The sequence below is a fragment of the Eschscholzia californica genome, unplaced genomic scaffold (genome assembly GCF_041429995.1).
Source record: "Eschscholzia californica isolate CP2 unplaced genomic scaffold, dmEscCali1.0.p SCAF_6, whole genome shotgun sequence".
NCBI classification, from domain to species: Eukaryota; Viridiplantae; Streptophyta; class Magnoliopsida; order Ranunculales; family Papaveraceae; genus Eschscholzia; species Eschscholzia californica.
In genome coordinates this window covers 43,861,626-43,879,545 of record NW_028238483.1, presented here as the reverse complement: position 1 = coordinate 43,879,545, position 17,920 = coordinate 43,861,626, and the positions used below count along the sequence as shown (strand labels likewise).

The 17,920-nt window shown below is 35.2% G+C and overlaps 3 protein-coding genes across 6 annotated transcripts; 1 reads left to right on the top strand and 2 right to left on the bottom strand.

Annotated features, from left to right (window-relative positions):
• The first annotated feature begins 639 nt into the window (after positions 1-639).
• LOC147535398 (AT-rich interactive domain-containing protein 2-like) lies at positions 640-4,369 on the top strand. Of its 3 annotated transcripts, XM_086645662.1 has the most exons (4): positions 640-1,234; positions 1,543-1,707; positions 1,826-2,180; positions 2,989-4,369. In XM_086645662.1, the coding sequence occupies exons 2-4, from the start codon at positions 1,679-1,681 to the stop codon at positions 3,865-3,867; spliced, it is 1,263 nt and encodes a 420-aa protein (XP_086501788.1). In that variant the 5' UTR covers positions 640-1,234; positions 1,543-1,678; the 3' UTR covers positions 3,868-4,369. The 3 variants fall into 3 exon arrangements, with proteins under 3 accessions (XP_086501788.1, XP_086501787.1, XP_086501789.1); XM_086645661.1 differs by having other exon boundaries at positions 673-1,234; positions 1,492-2,180; XM_086645663.1 differs by lacking the exon at positions 640-1,234 and having other exon boundaries at positions 1,529-1,707.
• A 956-nt stretch (positions 4,370-5,325) lies between these two features.
• Positions 5,326-11,195, bottom strand: LOC147535397 (uncharacterized). 2 transcript variants are annotated; one of them, XM_086645660.1, is made up of 2 exons: positions 10,926-11,195; positions 5,326-8,523 (listed from the first exon to the last, which is right to left on the bottom strand). In XM_086645660.1, the coding sequence occupies exon 2, from the start codon at positions 8,461-8,463 to the stop codon at positions 5,488-5,490; it is 2,976 nt and encodes a 991-aa protein (XP_086501786.1). In that variant the 5' UTR covers positions 8,464-8,523; positions 10,926-11,195; the 3' UTR covers positions 5,326-5,487. The 2 variants fall into 2 exon arrangements, with proteins under 2 accessions (XP_086501786.1, XP_086501785.1); XM_086645659.1 differs by having other exon boundaries at positions 5,326-8,533; positions 10,926-11,150.
• Positions 11,196-12,773: 1,578 nt separating this feature from the next.
• On the bottom strand, positions 12,774-16,425 carry LOC147535396 (bifunctional L-3-cyanoalanine synthase/cysteine synthase 1, mitochondrial-like). The gene is made up of 10 exons (XM_086645658.1): positions 16,121-16,425; positions 15,707-15,816; positions 15,250-15,307; positions 14,717-14,980; positions 14,029-14,166; positions 13,884-13,935; positions 13,717-13,796; positions 13,572-13,631; positions 13,341-13,421; positions 12,774-13,021 (listed from the first exon to the last, which is right to left on the bottom strand). Exons 1-10 carry the CDS (start codon positions 16,274-16,276, stop codon positions 12,923-12,925), a joined length of 1,098 nt encoding a protein of 365 aa, XP_086501784.1. The 5' UTR covers positions 16,277-16,425; the 3' UTR covers positions 12,774-12,922.
• Positions 16,426-17,920: the final 1,495 nt, after the last annotated feature.

Genomic DNA, 17,920 nt, shown 5'->3' with positions numbered 1-17,920 from the left:
TTCGAAGTCCATACTAATGATGTAGAGAATTGAACATTGAGTTATCTATATAATAAGGGAAGAGGGTATCTTTTTCAGAATATATCTTCATTTTCGATTACGAGAATTGCACGTCTCATACTAGTCTCTAAGGATTAAAATTATATGTCTCAAACTTATATTCAAACCAACTTTAATGGTTAAGATTACATTTCCCAAACTTATTTTAAGAGTTGAGATTATACCTCCCACACTTATCCTCACGCCCTCTTCAAGAGCTAAGATTTCACATGTCAAACTTATCTCCTCGATTTAAGATTACGCATTTGATAGAAGGGGCCCTTGATAGAATTGTCCGTGCCTAGTGGCACAGATTATACCCTCCTTAGAAAAATCATGACTTAAATAGGAGAAAATGTAGAAACAAAACAACCCTAAACATGAGACCATGAGTGATGATAGGAAAATTGACATAATAAGATCTTTGATGTAATATGAGCTTTGAGTTGTTTAAAAACCCTAAAATTAGGGCTAAGGAAATGATGTAAATCTGGCCGTTGAAGTAATGAAAATAATTATAAAGAAAATCATAATTAGATTCACCCAAAAGTTTGATATTTTCGCAATATAATAACTTTCAATACGAAGAAAATATTTTTTATTTAAATACCCTTTGAGTTATTTCCATTAAACACATGAGCAATATTTCCAATAATTAGGGTTTGGATCAATTTACAGTCTCTCAATAAAAATCCGTTTATAATTTTTTTTTTCTTATTCTACCCTAGCCACCAACTTTAGGTCGTATTCCAAATACAACGGCGCTATTAAAACAACTTACTAATCAAAACGAGTCGTTCTTCTGTAAATCTCAGTACGTATCTGAAAATCACACGATCAGAAGATCGTGGTAAGTTTGTTGTATCAATAAAAGCATCTCACTTCCCCAAATAATTAACTCTTACTATCTCTCAAGGACTTCTCCCCCTTTTCCATCGATTCCCTTTCCCATCCCCAAAAGAACACAAATTTTTCATTAGAGGGTCTATATCTGTTCAAAATTCACAAAAACCCTCTCCTGATTTTGGGTTTTTTTTCGCTCACGACTTCATCGAGGGAGAAAGCGCGGGACGTGAAATTTTTTTTAGAGAGAGAGAAAGAGGTTTTCTCTTTAGAGCGAGATTCTCTATCGCCTCCGATCATCGCTCCCCACTAAATCTTCGTCTTCTTCAAACAAACAAAACAAACTCCATAGGTACGCATTTCTGATTTCTTATCTCTTTTTCTTGATTTCAAATTTAAAATTTCGAATCAAACTTGAAAAAGAAATCGAAATCCTTAGTGGGTTTGAAAGAAAATCGTCTTCTGAAAAATGGGTTTTGTTTAGAATCTTGATATTGATGATGGGTTTTGCTAATATTGATAGTAATGAACTTGAATGTTGGTTTAATCAGATTCTACCTGTTTATCTGAAAGAGATATCAGTTTTTAAAATTTTTCGACCTTTACCAGCAATGCTTGGAGCTGGGGAGTTTGTTGATTTGTTTAGATTGTTTTCTGTAGTGAGAGAAAAAGGTGGATACAGTTTGGTTTCTGAAAATGGGTTATGGGGTTTAGTAGCAAATGAAGCTGGATTTGTTTCTGAAGTTTCATCATCTCTGAAATTGTTTTACTTCAAGTATTTGTTTACTTTGGAGAAATGGGTATCAGAAATTTGCAGAGAACAAGGTAATAATAATGGTGAATCTTCTTGTGATTTGGTTAGTAGTAGTGACAAGTTATCTTCATTGTTATTTGGGTTAGATTCAAAATTCAAAGATTTCTTAGGTGAGATATCTGATCACAGGAAGATGTTTCTCGAATCCGACACAAATGTCGTCGAGGAGAAGAATTGCTTACTGCAACAAGATTCTCTTCTTGGAGATAATGATAAAAACTGTGTCAATGGTGATGATGAAGATGTGTTGATTTTGGATCCAAAAATGGTTAATGAAGATTTGAGTTGTAGGAAGAGAAAACGAGAAGGTTTTTCGGAAATGCTTGGTTGGGTGAAGGAGATTGCTAAGGCTCCAGGTTATTCTCCAGTTGAGAAGCTAACAGAAGTTCCGAAGACGAAAGTTAATGGAGATTTAGGGTTCAACAAAATGCTTTTATTAGTTCGAAAAACACTTTTTCAAAGAAAAGATGGTGAAAATTCGCAGGTAAACTTATTGGGCCCTTTTTCCTACTCTCTACTATTACAAGTTTAGTTGGTGTTGCTTATGAAATTGACAATTTTCGTATCTTGATTCATGTTGTTATAGTTTGTATATTCGTGTTTATATCATTTATACTATTTCTTAAGGTTCTTTTTGTGACAAATGGTGTTAAAACATGAGCAAGGAAGTAGATATACTTAGTTTACATGTTTTTTTAGCTCGTGTCTCTTCAATATGAAACCTTTTCATGACTGGATCCTATCGATCTCTACTATTTCTAGTGACACTCGAGACTCTTCATAAATGATGTAAAGGACAAGATATGTTTGCGTATATTAGTTTGGTTAGAAGATGCTAATGTCTGGAAGTGCTTGAATCGTGTATAACTGACACAGGCACCCACACAAATGTTATGGGTGGGCAGTATATTCTCTTTAAATACTCTTTGTTCTCGCTTTGGCCTATGCCATCTTGAGGTTAGAATTTCTCTTTAAGTTAATGTGATGATGCATAAATAATTCTCAATGGTTAGTTTATCAAATCTGATAAGTTGATCACAAGTTGAACAACTATGGGCCACTTTCCCATCATTAACTTTATATTCATATCTAATAGAATCACCTAGTTTTTTGTATTTATTGAAAAGTGGTTACAAAATAGAATTGTCTATTATCATTGTTTAAGTTTGAGATTTCTTTGAGATTCAATATTCTTGTTCTCGATTTTCAATTAGAGAATAGAAATATGGAAATTTTCATCATTTTCACTAATGCATCTAGATCTAGTAATCAAGAATATTTTGATCTTGCAGAAAAGGCAGAAAATTCATCCATCACTTTATGAGGATCGCTCTACGGAGTTAAGATCAAGTGAAAGGCTTCGTAAAACTTCTCTATCTAAAGCTTGCCATGAATCATCTATAACCTCTCAAAAGCACCTGGAGACAAGTACAACTCGCTCAAATGCAGGAAGAAAAGATATCTCTAATCGAAAATCGGTTGACAATTCTGATCCTAAAGATGCAGATAGATTTGATCCGTTTGATGAAGATGAGAGGGAAAAGGATGTACCCATCGGTTCACTTCATCAAGCTGAACTACCGGAATGGACAGGAATCCCATCTGAAAGTGATTCAAAATGGTTAGGAACACGACATTGGCCGTTGATGAAGGAAAACTCAAACTCAATCTTTCTTTTGGGAAGTGACTCGATTGGAAAAGGTAAACAAGATTCGTGTAGCTGCTTAAGTCCAGGCTCTGTTCAATGTGTTAAAGTTCATATCGCGGAAAAGAGATTGACGCTGAAGCTCGAATTAGGGTTGGTATTTTACTATTGGAGATTCCATTTTATGGGTGAAGAAGTTTCAATGTCTTGGACAAAAGAAGAAGAAAACAAGTTCAATGAAATAGTGAAGTTAAATCCTCCATCAATGGAAAAGTCTTTCTGGGATGAGGCTTTAAGGTGCTTCCCTGATAAAAGTAGGAAAACCTTGGTGAGTTACTACTTCAATGTGTTTCTTCTTCGACGAAGATGCTATCAAAATCGGATAACCCCGTGTGACATTGATAGTGACGATGATGAATCAGAAATCGAACTGGTGAGTAGTGATTCCGGGAATCAAAAACAAAATGCTCTTGATTCTAAACCCAAATTTTGCCGACTAAATTCTGAGCGGATTTACTTAGACTAGTACAAGCTCGACGAGGATTCAACGATCTTTTAGAGGTCAAAACTACAAAGAATTTGAAAGTAATTTTGATTCATGGGTGTTATTTACACCGTGAAATGTTTACGAAATCATTGGTGGATGGATTTTGTCATGAACAAGGGTATTTTTTCAATCGAGATTTTTACTTGCTGGCTGCTGCAGATTAGTTTTGAGGGTGTTGTGTTACTGATTCCTGTATGTAATCAAACATCAACAACTGCAGATACAGGCAGTCTCGTTCTCGTTCTCTTTTTTTTTTGGTCAAAAGAAATATATGGATGATACAGACATTTTAAAACCAGAGAGGGGTTCAATCTTTTTTTGTAGCTTTTTTTGTTTCAATTTTGTTGTTGAAGATGGAAATCAAATTGGGTAATTGAGATTTTAGTCTTCATGTTGAAAATCAAATGATTATTGGTAGTCAACATAGGGAAGTACTTTAAACAATTGAGGACATTTGATGTTATTGGCCCCATTTCTCTCATGTCTCATATGAGCTTCAACTCTCCATATATTAATATCCTTTGTCTCTGTATCTGTTGGTCAAATTGGTTTGAAACTAAACTACTTTTTGTAAATTTCTTTCTAGGGCTTCAAATGAGTATTTTATATTATGTGGATGAGAATCAGACCTTTTTGTCATTTCATTGATGCTTCAAACTGTGGACTTCCCCTTCTAATGGGTGGTTTATTTTAAAACTTTTCTGGCTTGCTGAAACTGAAGCAAGAAGTGTCGCTATTGTTGCCATCTGAGTGTGTTGCCAAAAGTAACAAAAACAGTTGCCACTAGAGAGCAAAATGACGATAAAGCAAAAAAAAACTGCTTGCCTAGTTGGTTGTGCATTTACTTCGAAAATCCTAAAGTCACAAGTTTAATTCACAGTGGAAGTAGAAATCCATCATTTATTAAGAGGACTACTTCAGGATCACCTCTAGAAATGGCTGAAGAAGTGGTGCTAATAGTAAAAGGCGTCGCCAAAAGTACTGCAGAACACGACACGAGAATAGCATTTCCAAAAGTACTCTTGCGTCGTAGGTGAGATCACCCACCTGACGCCGCAAAAGTGTCAATCGAACTAACAGTTGGTGAAAGTGTCACAAAAACGTCTTTGAAAGTTCCACCCTATAGTAGAGCACATGAATCAACTCAGCAGGGGGTGACTAAAGTCATCTCTCCATATGAGCTAATCTTGTGCTGTATCAACTTTCAATTTTCATCGAGTTCATCTATTGGCATGACGACTGCACACATACTCGCAACGGTGCTATTTACTAAAGCAATTTTCACTCGGAAGTGGATCTAGAGATTGACGATTCCATGGAAGTCGTGGGTCATCTTGGAGACCCATAAATCATGTTGGTAAGCTAGCAACACAAAGAGATGAGAAAAAAATGAAGAGATAAAGATGATTCAAAAATGAAGAAAGAAGAATCAAGTCATATCATGAATAATTTTCTCTATTGAAATTCTACCACAGAAGCTTTATTTCACATCTATAAGTTATTCCATTTTTCGACCAAACTCACTATTGTTTAGAAGAAGCATTGTCTATTATCTATTTTCGAACTCGAAACTCTGAAAATGTTACAAGAAAAAAAAGGTTAACTAACCTCACTACTTGTCATATGTTTCATGACTTTGCTCAGAGTTTCACGAGTCGAGATTGTATCAGGATGATCTTCGCCGCAGATTGAAGTCCGAATAAATAACGCTTTCCTGATTAAATTGTCTCCAATATCATATTGTCCTCCTTTGAGCAACAATTTAGCTCTTGTTTCAACAAGGGTTGCTCTCATCAATGCTAGTTCCTGCCAAAGTAAAGGATTCAATTGAGCATCTGTCTTGACTGATCCCCAACACAGTGATTTATCCAACCATTTCTCCACTTTATTCACTAGGGTTTCTTCGGCAGCTTCTAATGCATCGGTACAGAGACGAAGAAGATCGAGAGCGGAACTGCATCTTGAGTAGGTCATAAATGTTCGAATACCAAGCGGAAGAATGACCCGTTTCACAAATACTAACAGTTCCGATGCCTTCAATTGAATAACGGGTTGATTAGTCCCAAAGCCGAATAACAAAAACGAAACTGCCCATAAATGATTGAAGTCCTCCGGAACAAACCCACGGTTGCTAATTGCATCAACTGTGGCATGAATGACTCCATTTAGCTCTCTCTTACGCGCATAAAGCTTGATTATCTCATGAACATGTATAGAGTCGTCATTGGTTCCACTTTTTGCAATACCAAACCTAACCAGCATTGAAGAAGCTTCAGATTCTGACCTTCTTTTGTGTGATCCGATAAACCCACAAGTTATTGTGTATAAACACTTCTTCCATAGATTGGCAGGTTGGTGTTTCTCTGGAATTTTGTTTGCAGCTAGAGCTAAAAGAGAAACTGGAATAGAAGAAGGGCCAAAATATCCACAAACCTGCACCATTCTAGTGGCTAGGCTGTTTGGCCCATCTGCTTCATCAAATATCGAGAAGCAAACGTCTAAAAGTTGTATGAGAAAGGTTTGTTGATTTAAAGCAGAACAGTCCATTTGACTCAATTTCATGTCTCGTAACGGAATTCTGTTAATGGTGTCAAGAAGTCTGCTTGGGTTTATTGGAAACTCAGAGAGAACGGCTCCTACAATACCAAGGCCTAATGTTAACCTCCCGAGTTTCCCTTCAATAACCTTGAGAGCATCGATTTCTGACATGGGATACTCTTTGGTTCCCTTCATTAGAGACATGGCTTCAACTCCTGATAAGTAAGAGAGTTTTAGAGGTTCCATGTTCATAACCCGGGGAAGGCGAGTTGAGATTATAATATGGGTTTCTCCACCAAACCTCGGTAAAAGATCCATTACGGTTTTCTGGTCCCACCAATCCTTCTCAGTCTCCAAGTTATCAATTATAACCAAAAAAGGAATATCTCTCATTAGTTCTTTCCTCACTTTGTAAATTGCAGCTGCCTCTTGCTCCTCAAAGCTTTTGTTTTTGCGTTTCTCAAGCGAAGAATTGTCGATCCCCACATCAATGTCTAGAAAAGGTGAAAGGTTCAAATAGTTTTGCCTTATGTACTTGGTTTCACCTCCTACCCATAAAACCATCTTGTATCTCTGAGAAAATGTGTAAGCAAATTCTAAGAGAAGCTCTGTCTTGCCGATGCCAGAATCCCCAGATACACAAGCAACACCCTTACCATATACCATCTTCGATGGTCTTCTTCTCCTCCTCCTGTGATTTCCACCATCTTTTAATGGTATTTGGCAAATGTCTAAATTTTGCATTTCGATTTCCTTATCAGATTCTTTCCAGGTTACTGGCTCTTTCCCTTTCTCACTGCTCCTCCCCTTTAGTCGATCTGCTAATTTTTCTCCCGCTCTACTGTTCCCAATCTCGCTTACAGTCAAATTCTTCAGCCGGTTTCTAGTTTTTAGTTCAAAATATTCTTTGTCTGCATCTCCAATAACATCACCGAACACCATGAGTTTTAATTCACTAAGTTCTTTTTTTCTTCCAATGAAATTCTCATTGCGAGGAAAAGGGAATTCCTCTCTTTCTGCCTTCTCCTTCCACATATTCACTCTATCAACTACACTTCTTCGCCCCAACTTCATGGCCAAGAGAACCACCACTTTCAGTATACAATCCCTCCAGTTACCATCTTGGGCCTCCAGTTTCCACTCATCGGCCCGTGAAAGACCATCGACAGCTTCCTCCCACTCCATCTCTGATCCATCATACAACGTCCACAGTTCACCACCATGCTCTTCCCACAACTCTCCCCTCCTTTCAGTTATGTCTCTTGGGAGGCAATCACCAGGACCCAAATCAAAAAATATTGGAATCAAGTTTTTCTTTTCCAGAAAGTTTCTTATCTCAAGAATGCTGTACCGATTCCCGAAAGACTTCGTAGAGAGGATTACCACACCATAAGTAGAAATATTCATAGCCCTCTCAACAGTAGAAGAACTTCGAGAGCTCCTAGACTGAGCTCTATCAGCTGAAAAACAGCTGATTCCCTGCATCTCCAATTCTGCACGTAACCATTTGATAAATCTTACCAGAGAAGGCTTATGCCCATGAAACCCTATATATACATCAAAGCTTCTCTGCCTATTTGATAATAATGAAGCTGATTTCTGGTTTCTCGCCCCTTTTTTTTCTTTTTCTTTAATTCGGGTGTGACCAACGCCATCATACCTGAAGCAACTAGAACTGTTACCAGAATTTGCAATAGATGTTGAAATCTGATCAAGGGGTGAGGATCTCTGGGAATCACTGTTATTACAAACATCGGGAGCAGGTAAAATATTGTCTAAAACACCCCCAACACCTGATAGAGGTTCTGGTTTTGGAAAATTGACGCTGGAACTAAGAGTATCAGCATTCAAGATGGAAGCATAGGACGAATATGGAATGTCAGATCTAGCTGATTCGGATCCTTGTAAGCTTGGGGACCTTGGAGAGAAGAAAGGTGATTGACTAGCAGATACAAATGCTGAGGATGAAAATGACAAGTTCCTTGACATAGAGGTAGACACTGTTCTGAGCTTCGAACTGTCCTGTGTAAGGTCCATATTTCCATCATAAGACAACAGGCACCACTCATAAAATTTGATTTCCCATGGCGTCTATACCTGCGGAAATCTGCCTGAGCGTTATGCATAATTAACCAACTACAAAAATAGAGGGGCTAAAGTAGAATATTTAAATCGTATTATCTATTTAAGACAAGTAGAAAAAGGAAAATTTTGAAGAGTTCCAAAACATGTCTATACATGAGAAATGCTAGGAAGCCTACGGAGAAGAAAAAAAAGACAATGACACAAACCCACTAGAACACGAAGATGAAAATAACTCAACATATGAATGAAACTACAAAGAACTTTAATTACATACTATATTTTAAACTTCGATATCCATTAACGTCATATTGAAAACTAAGGGTTGCATTTTTCCTTTTTCTTAATTTTATTTACTCACTCGAAAAGTCATCTCCATTTGGAATTCGAGCCATCAAATTGTAAAATCAAGTGGGCTGTCCTTGTACTTGGATTAAGTTTTCTTCTCCGATCTTTGGATATTAAGATAGGTTGTGACGGAATACATATTTAGGTGCCGTAATAAGATAGAAAGACCAAGAAGAGCTTTTAGCTCCTTTAATTCAAAGAAGATTAGTAGAATTAAGTTTAGCAATATAACTCAACTTCTATATTTTGTGACTTGCGTCTTCAACTTTTTCGCTTTACTGGATCTACATGTGTAGGAGTAGCTTGCTAGTATTATTATTTCAACCTTTTCGGCAAAATGTAAAATTCCTAAAGTTTGAGTGAGTTACCAGTTACTGCGGAAAGTGGCAACCAAAAGGAGCACTAAACTTAGAAGTTTGCATATGAAAGTAAGCTTTAATTGGTATGCATATTCTCTAAGCTGCCAAAGAAGTTTGATAAATCCAACTGGGCGAACACTGATTAACTTTCTTTAAATCTCGTAAGAGTTGTTTATGAGAAAAGTCGCACTACACTGTTTTCATTCTTAAATAAGCCCATAAATTTCGATTAGATATTGAGAATATAAATAAGGTCAACCGAAATGCTTGCCAGCAAATAGGACCCACTCGTACGTGAGTGTCATGCTTGGTTTTGGGACTAGAACACTAGTTCCCTTGAACAATTGATGTTCAACTAACTTAACAGTTACTAAAGTTTTTTATTTGACTTTCGACTGTATTTCTGTAATGCTGTATATTACAGGATTTGATCAGGTTTGATTTATTGAGAAGATTAGGATAGATCTAGTTTCCTAGTTTAGAAGTGATCCTGTTTTAGAAAGCACTTTTAGCCAGTAAGCATAAGTTATCTTGATAATTCTTCTTTAGTTAATGAGATACCTAAAATATATTTCAAGTGTTATGCTTCCTTTTCATTTCCTTCTAAAAGTTCTTGAGTCAAATCATCCATTGCCAATTCAGATCACATCAAATACTATAGACTCAGCTTGGACTGCCATGAGTGTTTGCTAATAGTGACCCCCCACACTCTATAGTTTTAAATTGAAGTACACACTCACTCTCTTTTACCAAATTGATGAGGACTAACTACAAACTGGTTCGTATAGTTTGTACATTACTAGCTTGTTAGCATAGGCCAATATTCATGGCAAACCAAGCAAATCAATTCTAAATTGGCTAAGCACTTCGGAAGGTTTTAGACCATCTAAAACTTTCAAAGTTTAAATGACTAAAGCGCACGTGTCACTGTGTCGGTATAAGAACGTCGTTATAGCGAAACATACCGTGTCATGAAGATGTCGGTAAGTTCGTTATGCAGGAGGAAATCAATATAAGTCTATTTCCGTCTTGGTCGTAAAGTATCATGCAACTTATAGGAGTTTATAGTTAGCCTCGAGCTATCTTCATGAGGACTTGCTTTCTACTCTAAGTTACTAATATTTCAAATCTTAGCCATTACCGGCATATTTTTTAGCTCATGTTTCAGTTAACATTTCAGGCTAATTTTAATCAAACCTAAGAAAAATCCGATCTTTTTTTTTGTAGATGATCATTCTCTTTTCAAGCTCAATATACCCACTATCACAATCAATTCAAGACATGCATTTGAAATCAAAGAAGGGGTTAACTGGTAATTGATTCAATAAAGAAACATGCATCCCATTAACATTCAATTTGATTAAGAAAAGGTTAGATTTTCTTCTTCTGTTTTTTACTAAAAATCCCTCAAATTCGAATCAGATTTTGAAAACCCTAAAAAAGTTCAATTGAATTTCAAATTTTCAATTCCATATTTTAAAATCACAAGTAATTGATTGATTGATCCATTAACACAAACAAAGTTATTCACCAAAAACACAGTCAAAACGCTTACCCAAAACATCAAAATGTGTAATAGATAAAAACCCATCTTAATCTTAACGGTTAGTATAGAATAATCAAACTCAAATTCGAAAATGAAGTAATAAAATAAACAACACAGATCGATTAACCACATCTAACAGAATCAAAATCACAAAGTAATCGTACCATTCAAGTTCAAAGTTGATTACTTTCTTTCCTATTTCTTCTTCTTCTTGAAATCTGAAAAACAATGGAGGAGAATAGAGAGAGAAATTCGTTCTTCGTTTTTAGAGAGAGAGAGAGACTGTGGACTGTGATTCTGTGAAGAGAGAGAGAGAGAGAGTATCTGGTTTTTTAGAGAGAGAAAAAGGAGGGAGTTTGGAGGATTTATTTATGTTTATGAGGTGAGACGTACAAAGTCGAAAATACCCCTATTTTTATTGAACACATTTTGGGTAATACTGTAATTACAACATCTAGTTTTGATACATACATGTATTACAACCCTAGATGGCTTGACATTATGATCTTAACCGTCCAATAAGTAGGTAGAAATTCCTCTTAACAAAAAAAAAAATAAGTAGGTAGAAATTTTTTTTTTTTTTTTTTTTCCTTCTTTAAATTTTATTTTATTAGTGGACTCAAAGATTTTGTTGAAATATTGTGTTATAATTGTACAAATATAAAATTTTAAAAAAGTGGGAGTAATTGAAATTTAAGATTTTGATAAATATTTTTGCAAGAATATAAAATTTAATTTCACTCTCCACCTTTGGTTACACCCACTTTTATATACTTCCGAGTTACAACGTACCCAATATTGTTGATAAATGATCGCGTTTTTACTAAAAACATTTTATACCGTTAGTTCAGTTGTTAACTACCATCGCTATACTAATAAATTTTATTTATGTATTATACATCTAATCAAGAAGATACTCACCTGTATCCTAAAGAGAAAAAAAAATGAAGAATTTCTCTAGAACAATGGGGTAATGAGCAATAAAATTGGAATGATTGTTGCAAATTGATGATTCCATGAGGCAGAGGAAAATATAAGAGATGTGGATGCCAAATGTGTATTGATGTGATACCCTAATGTCAATTTTTTTCGATGAACATCCTAATGTCAAAATTAGGGCACACAAATGAGTAAAATTTGGATGAGATTTTTCATAAGGAGTGAAATTGGAAACCTCTTGAAATACATTAGCAATAAAAATATAAAATGATTAAACTTGATTTTACTAGAGGATGAGTTTTGTGATTACAATCTACATGATACCAAGAAATTCATTCATTTTAAATGACTTAGAAATTCATTCTTTTTAAAATAGACATGATGTGCATCATCAACGTTTTCGTGTTACTCATTTTCTTTCGAAGTAAGAACAAACAATCAGATTGAAATTTTTTTCGAAGGTCGATGAAACTCATGTTGAAGCCTATACATTTTCTGTTTTTCGGAACTTTAAATCATCAACCAATAATCTTAACCTTAGTATAAAACCAAGGAACAACATTTACTAGACTAACCAGTGCCTCAGTACCAACTAATGTTCGTTAAACTGTACTTACTGAAAGAACACGTTGAGTTGGTTACCCTCAAAAAACTATAAACCCCAAAGTACCAACTTAATTAATCCAAATTAGGGCTCGAGAACTCAGCCCAGAGAATCCATTTTTTAATTACAATCTAGTACATTATGATTGGATTGGTTGGATTAGTTACATTATGAAGTCCCTAATATCTTAACCAAAATAATGAGCTTCTTTAACATAAATGGGGCGCTTTTAGCACTGCCTGGTTAAATGTCCTAATATGTTGATTACTTGATTAACAAAAGAGAATTGACCAATTTCCTTCAAATTTGTGACATAGTAATAGTAAAACCTTGTTGCCATGATAACCTAAAAAGTTAGACTAAATGCATAAATAAAACCTAAAAAATAATACCTTTTTTTTTTTTTGTTGAGGTACCTAAAAATAATACCTTGATTAGTCGATTATTGAGAAAAGTTAGACTAAATGCGTAAATAAAACCTAAAAATAAATAAAAATATATAAAGCATAGTCTTAACTAACAAGGAAACTTGAAGCATAAGCATTGTCAAGGGAAGATCTTAAGTAGAGCTTTATTAAGTACTTCTAAGTATCACTTCATGGACTGAATCAGTCGACTTTAATCGACTGAAACTGGTTGCATCTTCTCAGCCTCTTCTCTCAAAGATTGGAACAAAACCGTCGACAGATATCTTTCGCCAAAGCTTGGATGAATTGTCTGAAACCAATACCATAAATCTTAGATTTTTTACACGTACGAATACATTGATTGGAGTTCTTTTTTAATTATTTGTGGTAGTTTGGTTTTCCTCTAGTCAGATCTGAAAATGACTTGAGGTCTGAATTAATTCAAGTTAGATTTCAAACTATGTATATTTATGTTTGACTCGTCTGAATGGTTAACTCAGGTTGGTTTTCTTCGAGTTAGACGATTCAGATTCAGACGGATCAGATTCATCCAAGAAGAAAAAAAGACCACCTAAGCCTTAGTGTAGAATATTGAATATCATAAATGAGAAGAAAGAAAGAGTTCGTACCACTATTAGTTTGCCTTTGTTTTCGGGCCTTTTAGCTAGCATTAGTGCTCCAACTGTATTAGCTCCGGAAGAAATTCCTACCTATAAAAGATGAGAATAAAAGATTCAACAACGATAGGTACCTCATTATATCAAATATGGAGGCTCGGCTAAATATCCAAACAAAATTTTGACATCCTATTTTGCTTCATTTTGTTCAATTGAAGGTTTTCGAGGAGATCGATAATATACCATTAGTCCTTCCTTTAAAGCCAATTCTCTAGCCATTTTCACAGAATCATCAGTCGTGATCTACATAAACAAAAATATTGAGTAAAAGTGAGAAAGGTTTTGATTCAATGGGTGTCAAAACAGAAAACGAATGAGTAGTACTTGCCTCAAGGACTTCTTCCATTAAATCCATGTCTAATATATCAGGCTTAAAACCGACTCCATTCCCCGTTATACCATGAGGCCCTATTCAAACAATCATTTTTGATGATTTGGTAAACTATAAAATACATATAACGTAAACCGAATGGAAACTTAGATGGTTATGTGTACCTGGTTTACCACCATTCAAGACATTGCTCTCAGCGGGCTCAACACCATATATCTATAGAAGAAAAGATGAGCGTCATGAGTCATGACCGACCGATAAATTTAATGTTGATATGTTCACAAGTGAAAAATCAAAATTAAATATTACCTTCACATTAGGATTCTTGGATTTGAGATACTGTCCGACACCAGTTACGGTTCCTCCACTTCCAATTCCCATTACAAAGATGTCAACTTTTCCGAGAGTATCTTCCCATATCTCAGGACCAGTAGTATCAAAATGTGCCTGTTTTTCTTATAACAATCTAATGTAAGAGAAGTTTCTTCTTGTTTAAACAACATAACAAGTTAATACAACTCAGCTCCAAGGGTACAATCCGGAACTCACATAGAGGTTGGTGATTCATATACCCTAATCTAATGGATGGGTTAATCCGGCGGACTATTTAGTCTAGGGATCAGACGATGATATTTGAACCTATTAAGGCCACTTAAAAGGGAATTAAGAGTAGGCAAGTTGTGATAGTCCCACATCGCTCGCGAGAGTGTCGAGGCCTATTGGGTTGGTTCGTGGAGTCTTCGCCAAGAACAAAACCCCGTACATGTGGGCTTGGACCTGAGGTAACTAAAGCAGGGGCAATATCCATAACTGCTTAGACTTGGGGCGTCACACTAGCATTGGTTGTGGTCCAATTTAGCCTCTCAATGGATCCGCCCTTCAGCCTCTGCTCTGTTCAATATTGTTCACCATTTTCGTTTTCCCCGGTGCCTAATAGTCCAATTTAGCCTCCCGATACGTGGTTATATATGTATGTGTATAAGTAAGAGGAATTAACCTGAGTATTAGCAGGATTAGAGAATTGTTGTAACATGTAAGCATTTGGTGTCGATTCGAAAAGATCATAAGCTTTTTTAACAGTTCCACCCATTCCTTTAGTAGGATCAGTGACTATCAATTCAGCTCCAAATGCTTTCATTGTCACTCTTCTCTCTAAGCTTGTGTAGGAAGGCATGGTTAGAATACACTTATAACCTTTCAAAGCTGCCATGAATGCCATACTTATTCCCATGTTTCCTGATGTTGGCTCAATCAACACTGTCTGTTTCAAGTTTTAACAATGCAACAAAGTTAGAATAACTACTACAACTGTGACTCACTTCTAGTTTTCGGATAGTGACTGTTAGAGCTCACTAGGCCTAACTCTCCTTGAAAACCGACTTGCAAGGAAAGGGTAGTCCAGGGCTTATCTGCTTTACAAATTCTAATGCTCGTACGATCTAAGAAATGCTAATGACACCTCTCAACGCCAGGGTTAGAGTCACCCCTAAGACAACGTGCAATAGTGTTGATAGTACTACAACTACTTACCCTTTCAGGAGAGATTAACCCTTTCTTTTCTGCATCTTCGATCATAGCACATGCAGGTCTGTCACAATAATTCAAACCATTTCAAACAGAGATATCATAGAAAGAAAAGGTCTCTTCTCCTAAACCAACAGTCAAGTTTAGGCCCATTAGACCAAGCCCATCCGCTCACAACTTGGGCTCGCGTTCGCCCAGTATTGGGGTTGATCTTGTATCAACATGATCTACATAAATGACCAACAACTAGTAGCCCAGTTGGTAGTGCATTTACTCCGCAATACATAGGTCTCAGGTTCGATCTCATGGAAGTGCAAATCTAAGATTTATTCGGTAGTTAGCGTGCTTATCACATCGACACATTGTATTGATGTATCAATGCCTCTCCATAATGACTATGGTAGCCACTAGCCAAAAAAAAGATCTACATAAATGATTCATGAAGTAGATAGAGGGAAGAGACCTGTCTTTGATGCTAGAAGTGGGTTGCATCATTTCTTGTTTGGCTGCAATATAAGCTCCACAACCTTCTGTAACTCTATTCAAATATACAATTGGAGTTCTTCCAATTATCTGAAATATAAACATCAAACAATCATTGGCTATAAATGATTGAAGAGTTAACTTATAATCATATATTAAACTACATAAATGATTCAAACAGAGATATCATAGAAAGAAAATCCAGGTAGATTGTTGTGATTCACAATTTCGACGATTCTGATCCACTACACAACAAATGACAACAACCCGCATATGATCTGGCTAGCTTTTCTTGTTCTCTAGCATATATTTAATGGATCTAACATTTTATAATTAGAAGAAGAAAAAAAAGGAAGAAGATTAAGAAATGGGTAGAACAAGAAAGAGAAGTTGCCTGAGAAGCATTTTTCTTGACAGAAAATGGAGGATGAAGATCCTCAATTGTAGGAGCAAAAGAAGTTGCAGAAGAGAAATTGTTCTTTTGAATAAATGGGTAGGAGACAATTTGATGAGGTTTTGTTTTAATTAATCTACTAAAAACTCTCTCCATTTTTCTCAAATTATGATGATTGATGAAGATGATGAAATTCTTTCTTCTATCTCTCTCTGGTTTGTTTATAGACTGTTAATTTGGGGTGGAGTTCTGTTAGTTTTATAGGTACTCAAGTGGGACATCCCTTGCTTAACCTAGGGACTTTCTGTTGGAAAATACTTCTTTCACTCTTTTATTTTATTTTTGTTTTTTATTTTTTATTTGCACAAGTGTAATCATGTGACTGAAAGTCGAATTTATAAAAAAAAATGTACTATCAAAAAATGAACGAGGGATCTAAAAATTGTGATTGTAGTCCAAATGTCAGGGACACATCACTCTTTCATGGTTTTTTTCCTCCCCTTCTTGCCCTTGGACGGGACATTTCCATCTTTCTGACAATCTGACTCGACGACAGAAAAACAATTAAATTTCCATACGTTATTTGTTTCTCTCTCTAAAACATTCAGATTTCTTTCAAATTTTCATAAATGACGCCATTTTTTCTGAAATTTTGGCCAAATTTTTGAGATCCCGCCCATTATATTTTGTTTCAATTCCATCTTCCTTCTTATTTATACATCCAAAAATCTTCTTCGTCATTCTTATTTTGTTTCAGATTTTATCTTCTTCATCACTTTCAATCTCAAAAACATGAAAGTTTTCAGTTCTTTCTCTCTCTTAAAAGTTTTATATTCTTATTTATTCTTCTTCTCTCTTTACAAATCTTTCAAAATCGATTATATTATTGTTCGAACTATCTTTTTGAAAGATTATCAACTTCTGAAAAATCTACCAAAACAGAAAAATAATTTAAAGAGAATGAAATCTGTTGAGATTGGAGAGAGAAATATGAAAATAAAAAAGAAAAAGGAAATAAATCTGGAAAGTTTAAGAGAAAAATTCAAAATTGATTCAAAGTTACAAAGAAAAAAAAATATAAATAAATCTGGAAAGATTTGGAAACAAAATAAATAAATAAAAGAAATTGGTTCAAAGTTGGAAACAAATTTTCCTATACTTTCATTTCAAAAAGTGTCTAGTATATAACCAAATGGCCAGTACATAAAACAATTCCCGGTACACAAGAAAATTCTACAAAAAGTGTTTAGTACATAACCAAATGTCTGGTACATACAACAATTCCCGGTACACAAGAAAATTCCCAGTACAAAAGTGTCTCGTACATAACCAAATGGTCAATACATAAAACAGTTCCCGATACACAAAAGATTCTCAGTACAAAAGTGTCTAGTACATAACTAAATGGCTAGTATATAAAACAATTCCCGGTACACAAGAAAATTCTCAGAACAAAGTGTCTAGTACATAACCAAATGGCCAGTACATAAAACAGTTCCCGATACATAAGAAAATTCCTAATACAAAAGTGTCTAGCGCATAACCAAATGGCTAGTACATAAAACAATTCCCGGTACACAAGATAATTCCCAGTACAAAAGTGTCCAGTAACTAAAAAATGTACAGTACAAAGAAAAATGTCCTATAAATTTTCCTTGAAAAACTACCAAAAATGAGGAGAATTTAAATTTAAAAAGTAGAAAATCTAAAGAAAAAATGAAAAGAGAAAGAGATCTGTTAAAATTTGAATGAGAAACAAATGACAAGTTTGTAAAGAAAAGTCTGGAAAGGAGAATTACT